This window comes from Melospiza melodia, chromosome Z (assembly GCF_035770615.1).
Source record: "Melospiza melodia melodia isolate bMelMel2 chromosome Z, bMelMel2.pri, whole genome shotgun sequence".
Lineage (NCBI taxonomy): Eukaryota > Metazoa > Chordata > Aves > Passeriformes > Passerellidae > Melospiza > Melospiza melodia.
Window position 1 is genome coordinate 45843432 of NC_086226.1, and position 19474 is coordinate 45862905.

The 19474-nt window shown below is 37.9% G+C and overlaps 1 protein-coding gene across 1 annotated transcript in view; it reads right to left on the reverse strand.

The window, feature by feature from the left end:
* Window positions 1-1942: 1942 nt before the first annotated feature.
* The window catches only part of GLDC (glycine decarboxylase), a 38508-nt gene continuing 20976 nt past the window's right edge, over window positions 1943-19474 (reverse strand). Inside the window, exons 10-25 of the mRNA XM_063180176.1 lie at window positions 19097-19236; window positions 18251-18331; window positions 17601-17698; window positions 17023-17107; window positions 16887-16928; window positions 14831-14973; window positions 13922-13997; window positions 10735-10860; window positions 9614-9763; window positions 9051-9163; window positions 8245-8386; window positions 6817-6928; window positions 5391-5486; window positions 4291-4463; window positions 3573-3653; window positions 1943-2577 (exon numbers count right to left, since the gene is read on the reverse strand). Of these exons, the coding sequence (XP_063036246.1) occupies window positions 2434-2577; window positions 3573-3653; window positions 4291-4463; window positions 5391-5486; window positions 6817-6928; window positions 8245-8386; window positions 9051-9163; window positions 9614-9763; window positions 10735-10860; window positions 13922-13997; window positions 14831-14973; window positions 16887-16928; window positions 17023-17107; window positions 17601-17698; window positions 18251-18331; window positions 19097-19236 (1802 nt within the window). The 3' untranslated portion in view covers window positions 1943-2433. The remainder of the gene's footprint in view (window positions 2578-3572; window positions 3654-4290; window positions 4464-5390; window positions 5487-6816; window positions 6929-8244; window positions 8387-9050; window positions 9164-9613; window positions 9764-10734; window positions 10861-13921; window positions 13998-14830; window positions 14974-16886; window positions 16929-17022; window positions 17108-17600; window positions 17699-18250; window positions 18332-19096; window positions 19237-19474) is intronic.

Sequence of the window (19474 nt, forward strand, 5' to 3'; positions counted from 1 at the left end):
TTGCTAATTTTGTTTTTACTATTTTCTACTTAATTAAGTCATGAGATTTTTACAGAATTTATTTTTCAGATTACCAAATGCTTTCCTTAGGTGGCCGTATTTTACAGGTGTGAGGCTTTATATTCCTTGACTGATTTCTCAATGAAAACAATTTTAAAAAAGGCTTAACTCCAAACCAAGATCCAGTGGTGACATTGATACCCATGAACTCACTCACAGCCTGTAGCAGTGCTCAGTCCATGTCCCACAGCTGGGAGCTGTGGAATTCCTGCACAGTGGTCGTTCAGTGCATGACTCAGATTCCCTCTGTAGGCACTGAGGTTGCAGTGACAGCCTGTGGCCCACAGTGCTACAGGTAGCTCAGAATTTATGGAGAGAACGATGTGATTTCACCTTCGTAACAGCCATTGCATCTCATGAGCAGTAGCTCATAAGACTTGTGGCCTCCAACTTGAGTACTATAAAATATTTTAATGCTTTGTTTCCCACTGGATAGATTTTGCTAATTAATTCACAAGCTAAATTTTGTCAGTTTGAGATCAACAGTGGGAAGTTACCTGCTTTATACAAAAATTTGTAAACCAATTTTTAATGTATTTTTTCAGTGACATAATCAAACGTGAAACTGCTTTTAGCAAACATTAAAGCAGCTTGTCAAGACTGGGGAAGTAGACTGGCAATAGAGAAAGACTGTCCTTCCCTCACATTATAAATTTGCGGTGGCTTTTCATGATATTTTGCATCCTTAGTACTATATCAATAGCTACTGAAAGATAACGTTTCCAATAGTTAATGAGTTCTAGAGTAAAAAAAATCTGATTTTCTTCACTATGTGTTAAGGTGATTTAGCATGTAGGTGCAGCTTTTCACATAAACACTGGTATCTGGCCTGACTTTCCTTCAGTGAAAGCCATTCCTGTCTCCTATCATCTGTAGTCTCTTTGTGTAAAGCCCCCCATGAACTCATAAGGTAGGTAATGAAAAAGTTGCAGTCCCAAAACTTTCACTGTAAAAGACACAAAATTTACAGTACATAAAAAATTGCTATAATTTGTGTCACTCATTTGTGTCCCTTCAGAGTTCCCAGGCTGAGTGTGCATGTAGTTCTTCTCATCTTCAACAAGTGGTTGAGTAGTGGGTGGTTGTAAGGTGCAGAACTGTATGGTCGTTTTCTGTGGTCCCATGTTGCTGAGTACCTGTTTCCTAATTCACCAAAATTGTGCTTTGAGTGGCTGAATGAGTTGGGTCCTTTCAGGGGTGCTCATGTGCATCAGTCAGCTCTGCATAGACCTGGACAGGTTCCTTTCAAATGTGCTCATAGCACAGAGAGCTGACGGTGTAACTAGTGAGAGGATTAGTTTTATGTAAGTTTGATCTGGAACATGCTGGAAAAGGCTCCTGTTTAAGGTGTAAGCTTTGGTTACTGAGTGATTTAACGTGGCACTCTCTGTTGAAGGAGGGTTCTGGTCTCCTTAATCTCTTGGAGCTTAAGCTGTGAATCAGTTTTTACACAAGCTGTAAGATAAAGTAGGGCAAACTGAGGGCTCTGTATAAAAAAGCGCCAGAGAGTGACTTGAGAAACTGTGGAAAGAGAACACATTTTTACCCAAGATTCAACTAATACTAATTCACAGTCTTTTATGCCTTCATGGTCTTTTATACCTTATCCAGAATAAGAGAGAATTAGGTGGAGCTACTAAGAAAAAAATGATGTGATGCTGAGCAAGATTAAGTTTGTTACTGCTTGGTAAAATGGATAATTTTGGCTCTCATAAAAAAAAATCAGAGATTTATTTAAGTATTAATCTCTGACAGTATTTTCCTTTGTGTAAGTTTATTGCTGCTGTGGAAATTGTCAGAAATCAGAGCTTAAGTTTCATAATTTCATACTGTCTCTTGGACAAATGCAGCTGAAAAGTTTAAATCCAAAACATGACAACAATTAAAATTCTGACCAATTTTATTAGACTACTAACACTGATAGGTAAAAAAATCAGTATGAAATATTAACACTAGCAATGCTAGTTAGTGGTAATATGTGAAGTAAATTAAAAAATCTACTTCATCATTTTTTTACAAAATGTAAACAATTAATCCTGCAGTTGATATTTATTAGTATTGCCTTATGCATCTGCATCTTTTCTACTTTTTTAACTGTATCTCCCATGCCACCTTGCAAGCTGAGTGTTAATTGTTAAAACTTTAGCATGAAACAGACAAAATGATAAATCAAGGCAACTTCCAACATCAACTGCTGTGGAACAATCACATTTTGTTTACACCTAACATACTGATTGTATGTACATTTTAACTGACCAGTGCTCAATAAACAAACATGGTCACTATTCAAAATATACACAATATAAATATCCCCAGGAAATCAGGAAAGGGCCATTCTGATGGAGTCAAAAATGCAGGCAGCTGGAAGCAGTCTTAGGAAGATGCTCTCTTCTGTTCAGAAAATGGAGATTCATAGGCTTCCATCGGTGGGCAGGTACAAACCAGATGTTGATCTCCATATATGTCATCAATGCGAGCAATTGTGGGCCAAAACTTGCTTTCAGGCTTCACAAATGGCTAAGAGAGATAAAAGAACCCAACCATCTTAATCTTTCCACCAGATAAAGCTACAAAATTATAACAGACACTATGAGCTTGAAGAATTACAAGTGCTGTGAAAGTGGATTTTTTGGGTGAAGTCATCCTTCAAGTCTGTTTTCAGAGCCTGAAAGTTAACAAGCATGTGTAATAGAAGTGATGGTTAAAAGAATGCTTAGATTTTTAAAAAGTCCGGTTGTGTTCTCTAACATATGCTTGTGAAGAAGCAGTTTTCACAAGATGAAAAAACTTTATTATCCTTTGAACAACTGGCTTTCACATATGAATGAAGGAAAAGCAGAGGACACTGCTGTGCTGTTCAGTCTAGTTAGAGTATCATACTTAAAGGAGAGCGGAATGGTGGTGTAGTTGAATTCTTACTCTTTGAAACAGTACATATCACTAAAATACTTGCAATTAAGTTTCCAAGCAGAAAGGTTGGTCACACGTACATTTAGCTGCTATGACTGTGAAAGCAATTAAGAAGTTTGATATCAGACTGCAGCTCCAATCTGACCTTTATTGTAGCAGGTCCACATTGGTGTCGCTTTCCCCATGCTGACCTTGGGGAACCTAGTCACACCTTATGCAAGTTCTTTTGAGCAAAGCTTTGAATGTCAGCATGTGGGACTCTGTTTTGGGAGCCCTTGGCGCAGTTTGCCAGAACTAAACAGGTTGTTTCCGATAGGAATGAATACTCAGTGTTGAAGTGCTAGGATTTAGAAATCCAGGTCTGCACCAATGTGTAGAGACTTTTTTTTTTTTTTTTTGAGCACTTCTTTCCTTGTCTTTAAAAGCTAAACTAATGAAACTGTGGTAAAGAGAGCTCACACACTTAAAAACTGAGAAACAATATAATGGCTCTGAAGTTTTCATTCTTACCACATTACTTCATCTCCAACTGACTAAGAAACTACAGAGCACAAAGCATATTTATGTATTACCACACCAGAAAGTTCCCATTATGTACTCACCAGTGGGAATGCTGCCACTTCTCTGGAGTAGGGACGATCCCACTTGGAAGAAGTGACACAGTTCAGAGTATGTGGTGACATCTACAAGAAACAAGACATGTCGAGAACAAGAAATTACTGATTTGTGTTGAACAGATCAGTGTGAAGCCTTCTTCAAGTTTCCATTACCACATATAAATAATTACTGTCTAGAGAACACTGTTTATCTGGTGAGGAACAAGGCAGATTTAAAAAAGGAGGCAAGTCAGTATTTGGATTTTTTTTCAGTTTGCCTAAAGATGCTACCCAAGGATTGAATATGCTTTTGGCTTTTCACTAAATTTAAAAGTCAGTATAGCATTAAAAGAGTTGAACAGAACTTGAGCTGATACTGGTTCTGTGCTGCATTGCTAAAATAATTCAATCTTTATTTTATTATTAATGTCATTCCATTTTCCATCTTCAGCCAGTGAAATAAGCGTCTCTCCTTTGTTACTTTGAGATGGCCTTAAAATATAAATTAAGTGCTTGTGGAAATAACTTCCTCTGCTCTGTCAGCAAGACTTCTCACTTGAAAAAGTCAAAATTCAAATTTTGAAAAAGTTAAAGGTTTCTCAAGAAAGTCTTGTGCTCACTGTTTTGCCCCATTACTTTTAAGAGTACTGAAAGACCAGGAATGGGCATCTGCAGACTCAAGGGTTAGACTGATGCTGTCACCTTGCTCGACATGACATCTTACCTTTAGTGGGTTAATTTGGGGGTCCATCCTGCCTTCCTCTATTTCAGCAATTTCCTGCCGGATACTGATCATGGCATCACAAAATCTGTCCAGCTCTGCTTTGTCTTCAGACTCTGTAGGTTCAATCATAAGTGTCCCTGCCACTGGCCAGGACATGGTTGGAGCATGAAAACCTGGTGACAATAGCAGAAATCAGTCACAGATAACAGGGTATGAGATAATACATGCATTAGTTATCAGCAGATTCACAAATTCAGTCTTTTCTCTACAAAAATCTATAGAGGTTGAATTCATTGGTAGTGTTGGCTCTGTACTTCAGAGGCAAGATAAACTTTTCAAGTATCTTAATTTTCAGCACTGAAAATTAACACCTCTGTTTTACAATACAGCTACACACAGATTTACTTTATTAAAAAGGAACTTTAATATACTTATCTAACTCACCTCTATACCTGCTGAAAAGTCTGTTTAAAGTGATGCACAATATTTAAGGCTCACTTACAAAGAGCAGGAAGGGTGGGTTTTTTAGTATCACAATTAGGCTTTGGGTTATTTTACTGAAGAGGTATTACTGGTTAGGGTTTTAACAGCTTTCATGCATATTCATTAGAAGCACAGTTCTACAGGATCAAGTAGTTCAATGGATCCTCTTGTCTGGCAGCCAAAAAGCATCCACAATCACATCTTTTAGAGCATGTGTACAAAATTGCATAAACTATATGAAGATGGAACTGTTCAAATCCCATTATCCTACTTTAAAAGGGTTTTTTTTCCTTCCTATTCTGTTTTGTTTTGCTTTCTTGGAGTCTTATTAAGCTTTTGGCTCCGACCCACTTGCTCCAAACAGTTGAGAGTCATGTAATCAGTAATTTGATGGGACAGTTTACAAAAGTGTGAAGTAGCAGCAGAGTCAGAAGTACCTGCTACAATTTAGTATATGCAAATATCTCTCCAAGCTCCATAAGGAAAATGAGGAAGCCTGAAATAATTGTGACACATTCACCATCCATAAGCACAGAACTCAAATGTTTGTGTCTCCCTTTAGAAGATATTTGGAAAATTTTCACTCATACTGCTATTTTAATAGACATTTGACTTACCATAATCTTGAAGCCTTTTAGCAAGATCTACGGCTTCAATGTTTGCTGTTTTTTTGAAAGGTCTTGTATCCAGAATGAATTCATGGGCTACATAACCTGTAAATAAAAAATGACATCTCCTATTAAGTAAGACTAGTGAGAACACTAGTCTTACTTAACAGGAGAACAATGCAATTTACCAGGCTGTCTATTCTGATTGGTTTTGTGGAGATCATGGCAAAAAGACAAACTCAAAAATATCCACTTGGGCAAAACCTCAAATCTGAGAAATTATCAGGTAAGAGATATACAACTCAGTTTTTGAAGACTGATTCTTTGAGTCCCACATCAAAGTGGGACTTTAGAAGAAGAGGCCTCATTTACAAGATCAGAACTAGGAATGAGTGGTCAAAGTATCTCCTACAATTTACAAGTTCTCTGAAAAAATTATTAGATTTGTCAATGGCCCAACACCAATTGGGTTTTAGGCTATTTTAAATTAATCACGATAATCAGTTTTATCTAATGCCAGAGCAAAACTCAAATCTTCTGTTATAGAGAGGCTAAAGACATAAGTTGTCTGTGTTTATATTCATGATTCTGGAGAACCTTCCATTACATTGTTAAATCCCTGAAAATTTGCAATTTTTATTCACTTCTATTAAAGTACAACTTGCAGGTTTTACCAAGGTGTGTGTCATTAAATTTAAGATATATATTTTAGAGAACACATATATTGTACTCAAATGTTCTTCGGTGCTGCTCAGCTTAGACAAGCCAAATCAGTTCTCTGATTGTTACACTACTCCCACAAAATTTTTTCATCTCTTCTTCATTACTTCTGTCCTGTTACAAGACTGGAGAGCCAAAACAGGCAACCAGAATGTAGATGAAATATCATGCATTGCCAAAGGAATTTTATCTCATCTCATCTCACAAAAGTGAACAAGGAGCAGAAATGAGGGAAACATGGTGGGATTTTTTCAGAGGAAGTGTGCAAGGAGAAGTACAGGTCCAAAATTTACTTTCAGTTCTTAAATTATTGCATCATTGGTTATGGAGATTTGGAAGTCTCAACTTGATTGCTTTTCCTTTTTCTGATGTTCATCAATCTGTTACTAAATTTCAAGGAGAACGATCTAATATTTTATCTTTTGGCATAATCTTTTTCTAATTACAAACAGATATTACTTTTCTTCTACTTCAAATTATCTCAGTTTCGTTGCAATACATCCAGTGAGGTGTGGCTGGATATTTCTCTTCTTGTGAACAAGAGAATTTTGAAATCAGCAGTCACATAGCATTAAAAAAAAAAAAACATAACAAAAACAAAAACCAAAACAACAACAACAACAAAAAAACAACCAAACAACTGTGTTGCAAGCCAACTTCTACATGAGGCAGAAAAAAAAGCCTGGTAGAAGAAAAAAAAAAGTGCAATACTTGCCTTTTGCTCCTCTGAAAAGGATTTTGTAGTGCTTCTCTAGCCTTTTTGCCATGTAATTTGCATTTAGTATAGCAATCTCAGAAGCATGCTTCAGACCCTTTGCTCCCATTGTCTGAAAGAAAAATAACATGAAGAAACAGATCTAAAATAGGTCCAAAACAAGCAAAGTATGCTCCTGCATGACAGAGCGCAGCACCTCAATGCACCTCGCCAGTTCTGGCAGTCACTCTGCTGTTACACTTTTCCACACAACACTCACAGAGAAGCACTGGATATTGACTGAGGCCACCTTTGGTGAATGTAGTTTATGAGAGTGTCTACTGTTTAAGAGATGTAGCTTCACATTCACAAGTGAATGACCCAGACCTTTGCTCCAGCTGAGAAGCTTTGTACTGAACAGAAAAAAGTGAGAACACAAATAATGTCAAAAGGCACAGGCTGCCTGTCTCCATCCCACAGCCAGACTGTCCAGGGAAGTTTAGGTGGGACAATGTAACTAGATGGCATTTTGCACTGTGAGGAAAGAGCTCCTCTTAAAAATTTCTAATGAATGGATTAAATATTCTCTAATGGGAACCATCTTAGAGTCACAAGTAATTTTTACCCACAGCTGTAAATGGAAATGGTACCAGTTCACATTTGCTCATTTGGAATTCCAGGAGAGCTCATTTCCCCAGCAGAGGAAGTTTCCATGGTTAGAGTATCATACTGGCAACAAAGTACTCTGAATGACACTGCCCCTAGGTTCATTCTTCTCCAACTCTGTCACTGTAAGCATTAAATGTAGCTCAAGAGTCCCAGCACACCCTTCTATCAATTAGAATTTGAATCTACAATCATCTCTGTTGGCTAAATATTGCCATACATATAGCCAAATATTTGCTGGCTTATCACTAAATTACAAGGGATTAACAAATTACATAGATCATGATCAAGTTGATTCACATGTAAAACCAAAACTAAGTTCAGTTTTCAAATCCTCTGGAATTCAGGATATTGTAAAATTCAATGTTCTGTAGATGTCAAGTATAACAATACTGAATCATACAATTGAAAATACTCTTGGCAGAACACTAATTTAAACATGAAAACTTCAGCGTCAGAAAGTGGAAGCCTGACTGTAGTTTTCTGCCTGTTGTCCTCTTATCTCAAGACCTATTACAAACAAAAGGTAGAAGAGTTAGATACAACCATTGTCCTGATGTCCTTTCTTGTGGCAACATTGTCCTACTATAAATCAAGTAGGCTTGATGGATGTAAATAACCTGTGACTGGATTGTCATTGCTTCATTTCGCTGCATTTCAGTCTGTACAAATAATATCAAACAAAATGAGCTGCTCTTAAACCTGTTCATGTGGTTCCAGTGGTCACTGAACTTGAAAGAGAAAGAGAACCTCAGCTGATACTCCTTATAAAAGTCTACACACCTTGATATACACCCAGGAAATTGGCAATATAGCACTGGAACCCCAAGGTGCAGCACTGACAGTACCCAAAGGACATGCATCCTTATCCGTCTGTATTTTGATCACAGGGTGGGTAGGCAAGTAGGGAGCCAAATGTTTCTTCCTAAAACAAAAACATTGATTTTAGAGATAAAATACTAGCATATCTGGACAGTTTCAGCAGTAGTTTCTCTTCACCTTGCTTTCAGTCACAGTCCTCCCGGAAGTCTGATCTCTGCCTTCTTCAAAAGAAAGGTTATTAACACAGCTGGTGCCAGTGGAGGATGGCACTCAGTTTTTCAACCTATCACAAGATATTAATGGAGCTATCAAAAGAAAAATTACTTTTTAAACAAGTAAGATTATCTTCCTTTAAGGAAATAAGAATGCTCTATAGGATAGATTCACACAGCTTGTGTAGCAGTTCTGTGTTCTGGACTACATGTAGTATTATCAGCCCTCAAACTCCATTTCTTACTCAGGAAACACATTGCTGAGTGAGGTTTATCATGCACACCAGAAGGCAACATGGAAGCCAGGGTTTGGGGATATAGGTGAACACTCCACCACTGAGCACATGACTGTGCTGGAGAAGAAGGACAGATGCTTGCAACCAACATCACACCTCTCCCAGCCACGGCTCTGTACTGAAGTGAACACCCATCCAAGATTCACTAGGGTGTGTAAATATATATATATATATATATAATATATTTGCAATTTGCAATATATGTATATATATTGTTTTGGGGGTTTTTTTAAGGAAAGGCTAATATAGAGATACCCACACTCCAATTGGTCCCATTCCAGGTCCTCCTCCTCCATGGGGAATGCAAAAGGTTTTGTGGAGATTTAAGTGAGAGACATCAGAGCCATAATCTCCAGGACGACACAGACCAACCTGTAACGGGAATACTCTGTTTCAAAACATTCTTCATATGCCATTTATGACCTATTTTGGAATGCAAGGACAACAGGCTGAAAAAGATGGTGTATGTTTTTATGTTTTTCTTTACCACGATGCATCATAAACAAGAACTTGATGCAAATAATACTTTGTTTTAGGAATTCTTAATTACATCTGTAAAGAATGTCTTTGATAAAGGGTAGGCAGACGAAGCAAATTTCAGTGAACAACTCATAAATCTTACGACACATTTCAGGGGAAAATCAAGTAAAAGAGAATTACTTTCACCATCTAATTTTAATTACTGATCTCGGAAATCTCACATCCTCCCCCAAACACTGTGGCATCTTGCATGGAAGCTGGGTTACAGTCTGAACTGAGTACTGCTGTGCTATTTTTATTCCAAGCATTCCCGTTAGTAAAAAATCTGCCCAGTTTTTGTACCTGAGCATTCATATTTGCTCCATCTAAGTAAACTTGGCCTCCATGTTTGTGAATGAGGTCACACACGTCTCCAATCTCCTCCTCAAACACACCATTGGTGGAAGGGTACGTGATCATGATGGCTGCCAAGTTCTCCTTGTGCTTGTCCACCTGGTGGCAGGGAGGGGAGAGAAGAAAAGGTCACTGAGGCTCCGAAGGCTTCTCAAGATTTTATTAAAAAAAATACAAGTAAAGTCAGAGTGTTTTACAGGTGGGAAGCAGGCCTATCAGAAGATAGTCAAAGTTACTTATAGTCAGCAAAGGATACTGGGCTCCCTTCTTCAGCCACACCTAGTGAAAAAGAGTGATTTCTGAATAAACCAGAATTTTAAATCAGGGGAAAAGGCAGGTATTGAAAGCTGCATGCATACACACACACACACATATATACACACATATATACACACATGTACATACATACATATACATACACAAATACGTACATACACATATATTTGTGTACATACATATACATATTCATGTGTAAAACACTCTCTTTTGGGACCTTCAGACAACCCAATGAAAATTTGGCCTTCAAGTTAATGTGAAATAATGACCATTCCCCCTACTTTCAGCAGTAGAATTCTATGACTGCCATAAGAGTTTGTCCAAATGTGGAAATGTGTCCTGCTAATCCCTTGCATTGCAAGATTCACCTGCAGTCAATATACTTAAAAAAGAGAAAAAAAGTAGTTGCCTAGCAACAATTTCTCCAGCAGAGATGGACTTGAACTTTGCTGAAAGAAGGCTGAAATGCAGTTTCAAATGCTTCACATTCATGAACATGGCTTGCTCGTTTCCAGTACTAGCTGTGGACCAAAAGGTCTGCTATAAAAGAGTCTACTGTGTACAAAGACTCTTTGAGCAAATCCTGCACTAGAGATCCTCAAATTAAAAGGAATCTTACAATTGTCACATAGTTAGTGTCTGAGTGAGGAAAAAAAAATTACTTAATCCTTTCAAAGTACGTATTCAGTATTATTGCTTTATTTTTTCTTGTAGAAAAATGTGATTCAGCTGCCAACACTATTACCTTCAGAGAAGAAGTGTTCCTTGAAAATCAAAGATAATTAAATACTCACCATTGCTTTTAAATGAGAAATATCAATGCTCCCATTTTTATCCACTTCAATGGGCTGAATCTTCATCCCTGCCATTTGTGCACTTGCTGGATTAGTACCATGAGCAGATTTAGGAATAAGGCAAACCTTGGAAGGGAAAGAAAAAAAGAGCCTAAAGTATAACTAGTTTAAAAAATCTTAATGTTTTATGATCCACACACAGCTACAATTCATTATCAAAGTTTTGAAAAGAAATCCTGATGGTACCAGCAAATTGCCTCTTTTGCAGAACAATGCAACTAAATTTTTAAGGAAAATCCATTCAGGTATCAGCATTTAACACTTATTACCAAAGTTTCATTTGCTGCATAATCATATTTAGGGATGCAATTCCAGAATATTATTTCAGATACTTATATTTAAATTTTTTTTTGCCTTATCCCACCTTTTTTTAAAACACTAATTTTTTTTTACAGTTATCAGTCTCCATATGTACAATTACTTGAAAGGAAAAACTGCCTAATTCCAAATTTCCACTGCAACTTCTTCTGGCTTCCAAAGCATTTTCTTCTGTATTCTATTCAAAACAAAAATTTAGACAAAAATATTTTGGCTATAGATGAGAAACTCAGAGCTACTTGCATGCTTTGTACAGTTAACTTCAAAAGAAAAAAAAAAAAGAGAAGCACTTCTAATTAAATAAAGGTAGGTTCTTGTCAGTCATAGGAAAATTGTGCACGTTTCAGGATATCTCCAAGTGTTTTTTCGGAGCTCCTCCCTTCCTAAAGACAATAAATATTTCTCCAAAAACCCCAAACAAAACCCCCAAAAAAAACCAAAAAAAAAAAAAAAACCACAAAACCAAATGAACCAAGCAACCAAACAAAAAACACACACAAAAAACCCCTAAGAACACCCAACTAACCAACCAACAAAAAACTAGCAAATGAACAAAAAAACCTCCAAAACAAAACAACAAACAAACAAACAAAAAAACCCAAAACAAAACAAAAAAGAAAACCAAAAAGCCAAAAATTTTCTTCTACAGAAACTGCATGATGGTTCATGGAACTCTATCCTCCACAGTGATGCTGAGACAAATGTGAGTACTTCAGAAGCCCAGAAACACAGGGATCCCAGCGCCAGCGCCAGGAAGAGCTGTGCCGCATCTGTAGCCATTTATCCGCACAGCTGAAATGGAAAGTGCCTCCAGATGGCACCGAGGCCTACGGACATCATTGATGGCACAGAAAAGCGGGATGTGAGCTGCCAGTTCCGTGTCCATCCTTTTTTCCCACCAGAGGGCACCAAATCCAAGCGCCCCCAACTAAGGGAACCTTGAGCTGCTGGTGTAAGTAATTGCTTTCTCCAGCCTAGCAGAAAAAAGCACTGCAGCGTTTTGCAGGCTTCCTTGTTTTCTTATTCCTTTTTACTCTTTCCCAAGAGTACCATGGTTTTCCTGTAACATTTGAAATCTGTAAAGTGCTAGTAAAGTGCAAGCAGCCCCCAGGCTCTCCAGTGCAGTTCCCCTCCGGGTGTTTACAGACCACAGAAGTACCCACAGACACTCAGAGAAGCCTAAGGGTCTTGCACAGAAAAATAGGAATGACAGATGACACACAGACAATCAGAAGACAACTCTCCAAGGAATAAAATTTTAACCTAATTCCACTTCCCACTGAGTAAAAACTACTCACAAAACAGAGTTTGTAACTGTAAAGTAAGTTTGATGTGATCTGGATGCAACAAAGAAAAAGAGAGAGAAGAAGACAACAATTATATTCAGTTTTAGATGGTTTCCTCACACAGAGGCTACAGCTCCCAGGAGGCCAGGACAGTGATGCTTCCATTTTGAGAAGATAAGTGAGTCCCAAAGCCAAGGATAAAATCAGGTTCAAAGGATATGTATTCTATTGCACTAAGGACCTTTTCCCTTCTCTTTAAAGCCAACTGTATGGGTGTGTAAAAAAAGAAGACCTCAGTAATCCCAGACTTCCAAAGAGATTTTTTTATGTGGTCCCAAAAAATGTTCCTAAACTAACTTCCAGTGGCTTAATTGGGAAGGTTATTATAAATATCTGTGCTGGTTCTCTAACATTTAAAATTACTCATAATTGTGTTTCTAATGGAGACACCCAGTGAAATGCCAAATATCCTTTAATACAAAACCCCCCAGGTCATTAAAAGAACAGACTGCAGAGTTCAGAAAAGGACCCACAGTATTGTGGGGCAGCATTCCAAGCAGTACATGTATACTGGAGGCAGACAGATCTAAAGTATGACACAAGAAAACCATCTTAACAACTCACAGCTGTGATCCTTTAGCTTTGAACTTACTGCTACTAAACAAGCTCACCATTTTGGTGGGAAAGAAAGCAACTGCATCAAAAACTATAAAGGGAATAAACAAAAAAAAGTAAAAGGAACACAAAAGCTTTAAAGACAACCGAAGTTATACAATGGCTTTTTTGAGAAGGATGGACAAATAACTAGAATCCAGCTAGGAAATTAGGATGGAAAATAATATAATAAATAATCCCACAATTAACACATGATATGTCAACTGTTCATCATCTTTCAAGAGTGAGAGGGTGTCAGATGAAATTGTAAAATATACCTCAATTTCCTTCCTTCCTTCCAGCCTTCCCAACTTCCCATGGCCAACCACACAGTATGTTGCTTGGGAATTAAAATGCCATAAGCATGACCTTTCCTGCTTTGCCCTCTTTCCCCTGAGCTTTTGTTGTTGAGCATGCCATTATCTGGCACCAGCAGCCCTTGGGTCAGCCAGGGTCAGCTGTCCTGGCTGTGTCTCTCCCAGCACCTTGCTGACACCCAGCCTGCTTGCTGGGAAAGGACAGGGTCAGGACAGGGCAGTGGCATAGAGACAAAGCCTTGACACTGAAAGCACAGCTCACCATTTGCCAAGAGATCCCTGTGTTATGAACAGTGCTTCCTCCACAATTCCTGTGAAGAAGGTTAAGTCAAACCGAGTCAGACTCAGCACAATCACCCTTCCCTGGCTCATTCTCAGGTCTGTAAAAACTTTTAAGATGTTACCAAGGGTCCTGGTGGGAAGCATAGAGTACTGAAAGCCTATCAGAAGTGACAATACACGATATAGTTTCTCTCTAGGTGAGTCCCAGCTGCTGAATCAACTCTCCACTTCCCACTGAACCCTCTTCCCCACACGAGCATTGACACTTACGGTTCTATGACGTTCTCCTTTGGCATTTAAATAAGCTTTGATTGCAGCCAAGCCTGCGTACTCTCCTTGGGCTCCACTGCAAGAAGATCACAAACACTGTTACACGGCACACAAAGCAGGAAGTGCCACCTCTCTGACAGAACTTCAAAACTGTCCTGCCCTAACCCTTACCCATGACTTCAGGCAAGTGTCAGCAAATTAAACAGGGCACATTCCTAAGATAAAATTACAAATGGCCATGCTTAAATTAACAGCTAGATGTAAATGAAAAAAGTAGATGACAGGCGATGCCATTTTATAAGTTTATACTACAATGTTAAATCCTTCTGGTGGCTGAGAAGGTCCACATTTCTGCACCTAGCAGGGGACTCTGTGCTTGATTACAGTGAGGCAAACTAATATTGAAATGCGTAGCAAAGTGTATATCATGAAACATAAAAGGTCTTTCAGTCATAGGCTTAGTGTAGAGTAAGTTCTTGCTGTTCATTTTGTATCAAAACTACTAGAGAACACAAACAGGCTGCAGCAGTACTCATTAAATGCTGCTTTTAGTGAGCACAGAGATCTCAGGCATTCTTCAGTCAAACCTAGTGCACTACCTACCAGTTTCGACAATTAAACACCTGGCAGGTCACACATCTTATTCCTATCCCAAATCTTTATTTTCAGTTCATGGGAGGAAATATTAAAAGAAATAAAAAGACCAAATCGCTAAACTTTCAGAAGAGATGAGACAAAATAAGATACCATAGTTTTTAAAAAAACAACTACTTAGTAATTTAGTAATCCAGCATTCAAGAAAAATTTGATTTTGGAAAATTCTTCCATGTTTGGCTTGCACATCTTCTTTGGAGATAAGGTTTTGGTATCATGTCTCAAGGTGCAAACACTCAGGAAAAAAGTTCCTACCTATTTGGCTGGAAGGAGATTTTGTCATAGCCTGTAATCTCACATAGGTCCTTCTCTAAATCCTTGAAAAGCTGCTGATACCCTTGAGCTTGATCCAGAGGAACAAAAGGGTGGATGTTGGCAAATTCTCTCCATGTAATAGGCTATAAAAACAAACCAAACAAATATATAAAGAATGCTGTAACAAAATACTCTACAGACAACTCTGTTATGTTAAACTCTGTGAAGGAATGAAGTTGCCTTGTGGTCAATTAAGTATCAAACACCAAGTATGTTGATCTGCTGGAGGCTTGGAAGGCTCTACAGAGGGATCTGGACAGGCTGGATTGGATGAGGCTAAGGTTAGTCATGTGAGGTTCAGTAAGGTCTAATGTTAACTGATTTAATGTTAACCTTTTAGCTTTTTATTTTTGTAATCAGATTACACATAAAGTTTTGGGGTATTATAAAGAGATTACCCCCAAAGCTTAGAAGTAGCTTATAGAATACATTAGCCCCTTTCTCTCTTGCTCTTTTTTCTCTTCTCAGCAGATCACCATGTCCATGTTGATGTTTAAGCCATGGGATGGTGCAAAAGCCTAGAAGATAAAGGGCTAATGTGTATGTCTCAAACACTGATGGACAGATAGGTGAGAAGCAAGACAAGGATTGTTGATAAGAGCAGACTGTGTAAATGGGCAAGAAAGAATAGGATGCAGGTGGAGAAGGGGGCCACATGGAGCTGGAGGTAGAGCAGTTTCCTGGGACAACAGTCCTTGTTCTGGCTTCTGGATATACTCAGCACAACACAGCACACCCCAAGTGCAGCAATGAGGTTGAGAAAAGAGCATGGACTGTTCACCAAAGGTTGATCCAGTGGGGGGAATCAAGACCACCAAAGACCTCCAAAGCCCTCTGACCCATTTCCAGAAAGGCCTAGAAGAACATTGACTATGCATGATAATTAATTTGCACAGAGAGCAAACATCTACAGAAGGGTAGGAGCCTCAGCGCACATGCGCCTGGGACCCTGGACACAACATCTACAGCCCCACAACTGCCTGAGAGTGTAGCCAGGGGGGATTGGTTTCTTCCCAGGTAGTAACTGGTAAGACAAGACTGGATATAAAGAAAAATGTACTCACAGAAGGGGTTAACAAGCATTTGAACAGCCTCCCTAAAGAACTGCTGAAGTCAACACCCCTGAAAGTGTTTATGAGATATGTAGATATGGTAATCAGGGACAAGGTTTAGTGATGGACTTAGAAATGCCAGGTCAACAGTTGGACTTAATCTAAAGGGTGTTTTCTAACATAAATGATACTGTAGTTCTCAGATTTTCTAACATTAAGAATATGCTTAAAAATTCTTTATTTCACCTACCCTTACATAGAGCTGTGGTGTCTACAAGATAAACAAAGAGAAGTTGCTGAGAATAGTATTAGTGTTACTTAGAGGAAATATACAAGACATAAAACAGTGAAGGGAAAGAGAGAAAGGGGACAAAGGAAACTACTGAAAGTGAGAAGACAGCAGGAAGACAGCAAAGGAAGCACATTCCAAGTCAAAAAGTCATTTGGTAATCAAATAGCCTGGCTAAAGCTCTGCTTCATGTGCTATCAGCTAAAAAAATGAAGATATCTGGGGACTCTTCAGCTGTGGAAAAGAGAATTATTCTAAGAAATTGCAAACTGAAAAAGAAGCATGAATTGTCTGTCCCATCTGACTCTTTCCTTATTTCTGAGGATTTGATTTTAAGATCTGTAAAGCAGAAAGAATTTAGGTAGTGCAACATTGCTTGAGGGAACAGGACTGTGATACCTAATTCCAAAAACTGTTTTCATAATTTTTTTCAAAATCGAGTCTTCAAAACCACATACTCTCCTTCTGTTGTTGCAGTCCTACTTGTGCAGAACGTTTTCTTAGTGGAAAAGGGAGAGGGAGACTTCAGCTGCCCCTGAAACTGCCTCCTCAGGTGAGGTATTAGACCAAAACCAGGCTTTACTTCACTGGAATGACACTGGCTAGATAGTCTACTCATGTGGATATCAAGTGAGATAGTATTATTGCAACTTACTGTGAGTTCAGCTGAACTATTGAGTTTCATTGTGCAGGACCCCTAAAAATACAAACACACATCAGTATTTATTGAAATACATAAACACATAGGTAAGTACATATTTTTTTGTCTTTTATTTTTGGTAAATACCTACCAAGGGAATCATGCTGTGAACAAGGGAAATATCTTTGTTTTCTAATCTTTTCATGTACCGCACAATATTTGTCTCAGAGTGATAGCTGGAGAACACAAAATACAATGTTAAGGCAAGCAGATCAGCTGTACCAGGAAAAGGAAAAGAGCACAAAAAAGAAGTAAGACTGAGGATAGTTATTAATATATACCAAGTAGTTCTTTTCAAACTGGCACTTTAAGCTTGCTAATAGTGACACAGATTAAAAATGCTTATTATTATCTCAGTAACACTACCAGTAAATATGGAATACAAGGATACCATGTCCTCAAATGGTAGGTTGTACAATGCAGCAGATTAATGGAAAGACACATTCCCTCAGTGGTCATGAGCATTGCTCTGCTCATTTAAAATGAGAGGATAGCTAAAAACACTACTAAATATCTTATTTTAGAGTAATGAGTTGCTGTATGAATCTAGGTACCAAACTGTCCTCAACTGACTCCACTGCTGGTTTAGAAATGAGATATTTCAGATTCCCTAAAAACAGCAAACATACATTCAGATTCCCCAAAAGTAGCAATCAGACATCCACAAACCTGTTGAAAACCTGGTGTGTCAAGAATTTGGAAGTTCTCTTAAATGGGGTGCTAAAGATGCCTTTGGTTTCCTCACCCATACCTTCAGCAATTAGCTCCTTCAACCAAAAGAAACAGAGTCAATTATTTTAGTGGATTTTTTTTGTAGTCAACTTCCATTAGAACTAGCTTATAAAACAGTTTGCCTCAGGATTTAGTCAGCTTTTAAGGTAAAACACCCACCTTTGATATCATATGTATCTCTATATACCTAGCATGACAACAGCGATATATTAAAACTGGGTAGCTTTAATGTCTCAGTAGTCCTTATCTTGTAGGTGTTGCTGCTAAATGCTAATGACATGCAACAAAAATTCCAGTGGGGAAAGGAATACCTGACCCCACTTAACTTAACTTCTTACATCACATAAGAAGTAATACCCTTAATGCAAGGTGTCCAAGCTGACCGAAGGAACTGAGTGCCGCAACAAGAAAATGGCATATAAATCCTCTATTTAACACTACCTCTTTATTTAAGAGAGGATCTGAAATTCTTAATATTTAACAAATGGTCATCATATAGAAACCCACTATACAAGACCAGTTTTGGTTTTCATTAAACTCTGGAAACATTCATATAATTTAATCCACATTACCTATTATGTACTTACAGAAGAAGACTCGCAACCAAAAATCCATAATATGTCATCTAGATCTTTCTCATTTACAGTTTCATCAAGTGATACTCCAAGCTATGGATAAAAGCACCAGTAATTACTTAAAGCTGTTTATTCTAGAGACATAGTACATTTGTTTTGGTCAAGAAACTGTTTCCAGAAACACAAGAGGAAAAAAAAAAAAAAAGCAATCTACCCAACAATATGTAAACATACATATTTATAGGTATTTATGATATACAAATTTATTTTATTTATATAACATTTTCCAGTTCCTTCCTTTACCCTCCTAAACCATCCAAGCCAGATGGCTCAGAAACTTTGATACTCATGACCTCCTTTCCAGTGTTTCTAAGTGTTTTCTACTTAATAAGAAAATTGCCCATTTTCCTGTAACACCCCTTCCCCCATTCCAATTTACAGAACATACTACACTCTGTGAAGAGGTCTTTAGTGCCAGCCAAGATGTGGTTTAGATTTCAGTCTGCCTTCAAACACTGCCACAGGACCTGAATTCTGGATGTCACCTTGTGTTTCATCATTAAATTTTAGAGTGTCTCCACTCTACCCCTTAGTGGCGTATTTAACGTGAACAGATTAGATAATCCTCTTAATTGGCATAAAATGTAAACACAATCATTATTTCTGGAAGTTCAGTGCATCACAAGTTCATTCTTTATATTGTCTTTATAATTGATGGATATATCTGAGCAAATTACAAGATCTTAAATAATTTTGTTCTGTTTAGCACAGATTGTAATGTAATGATTAGAGACTTAATGAAGAAAATGTCACACTACAAAATTTCTGAATTTATCAAAGGTTTAGAAAGTTGCTTACCCTGCCATCACTATAAATCCGAAAATTTATCTTTCTAAGAGCTGCCCTGTCCAAAACCTCTTTGACTGAGCATCCACACGTGATCGTCAAGGTGTCAAAGAACAGATCGTGATGTAGCTTGTGACCAGCTCGCCTGAGACCTATAAAAAACAGCAAGTTAATTCTATTATATATGCACAGTGTCTTGTTTGCTAAGGTGGCAGTTACAGAGCAATACTATGTATCTCATAAATAAATGCTTTTACATAATTAAGCAAAATATGGCCCTTGTGTAAAAAGCAGCAAAATCACCATCATTTTATTGAAATGTTACTGTGTATGAAATGCAACTAAATCAGATTCAAACCTAAGTAATAATGCAGATTGAGTCTAGGGAAG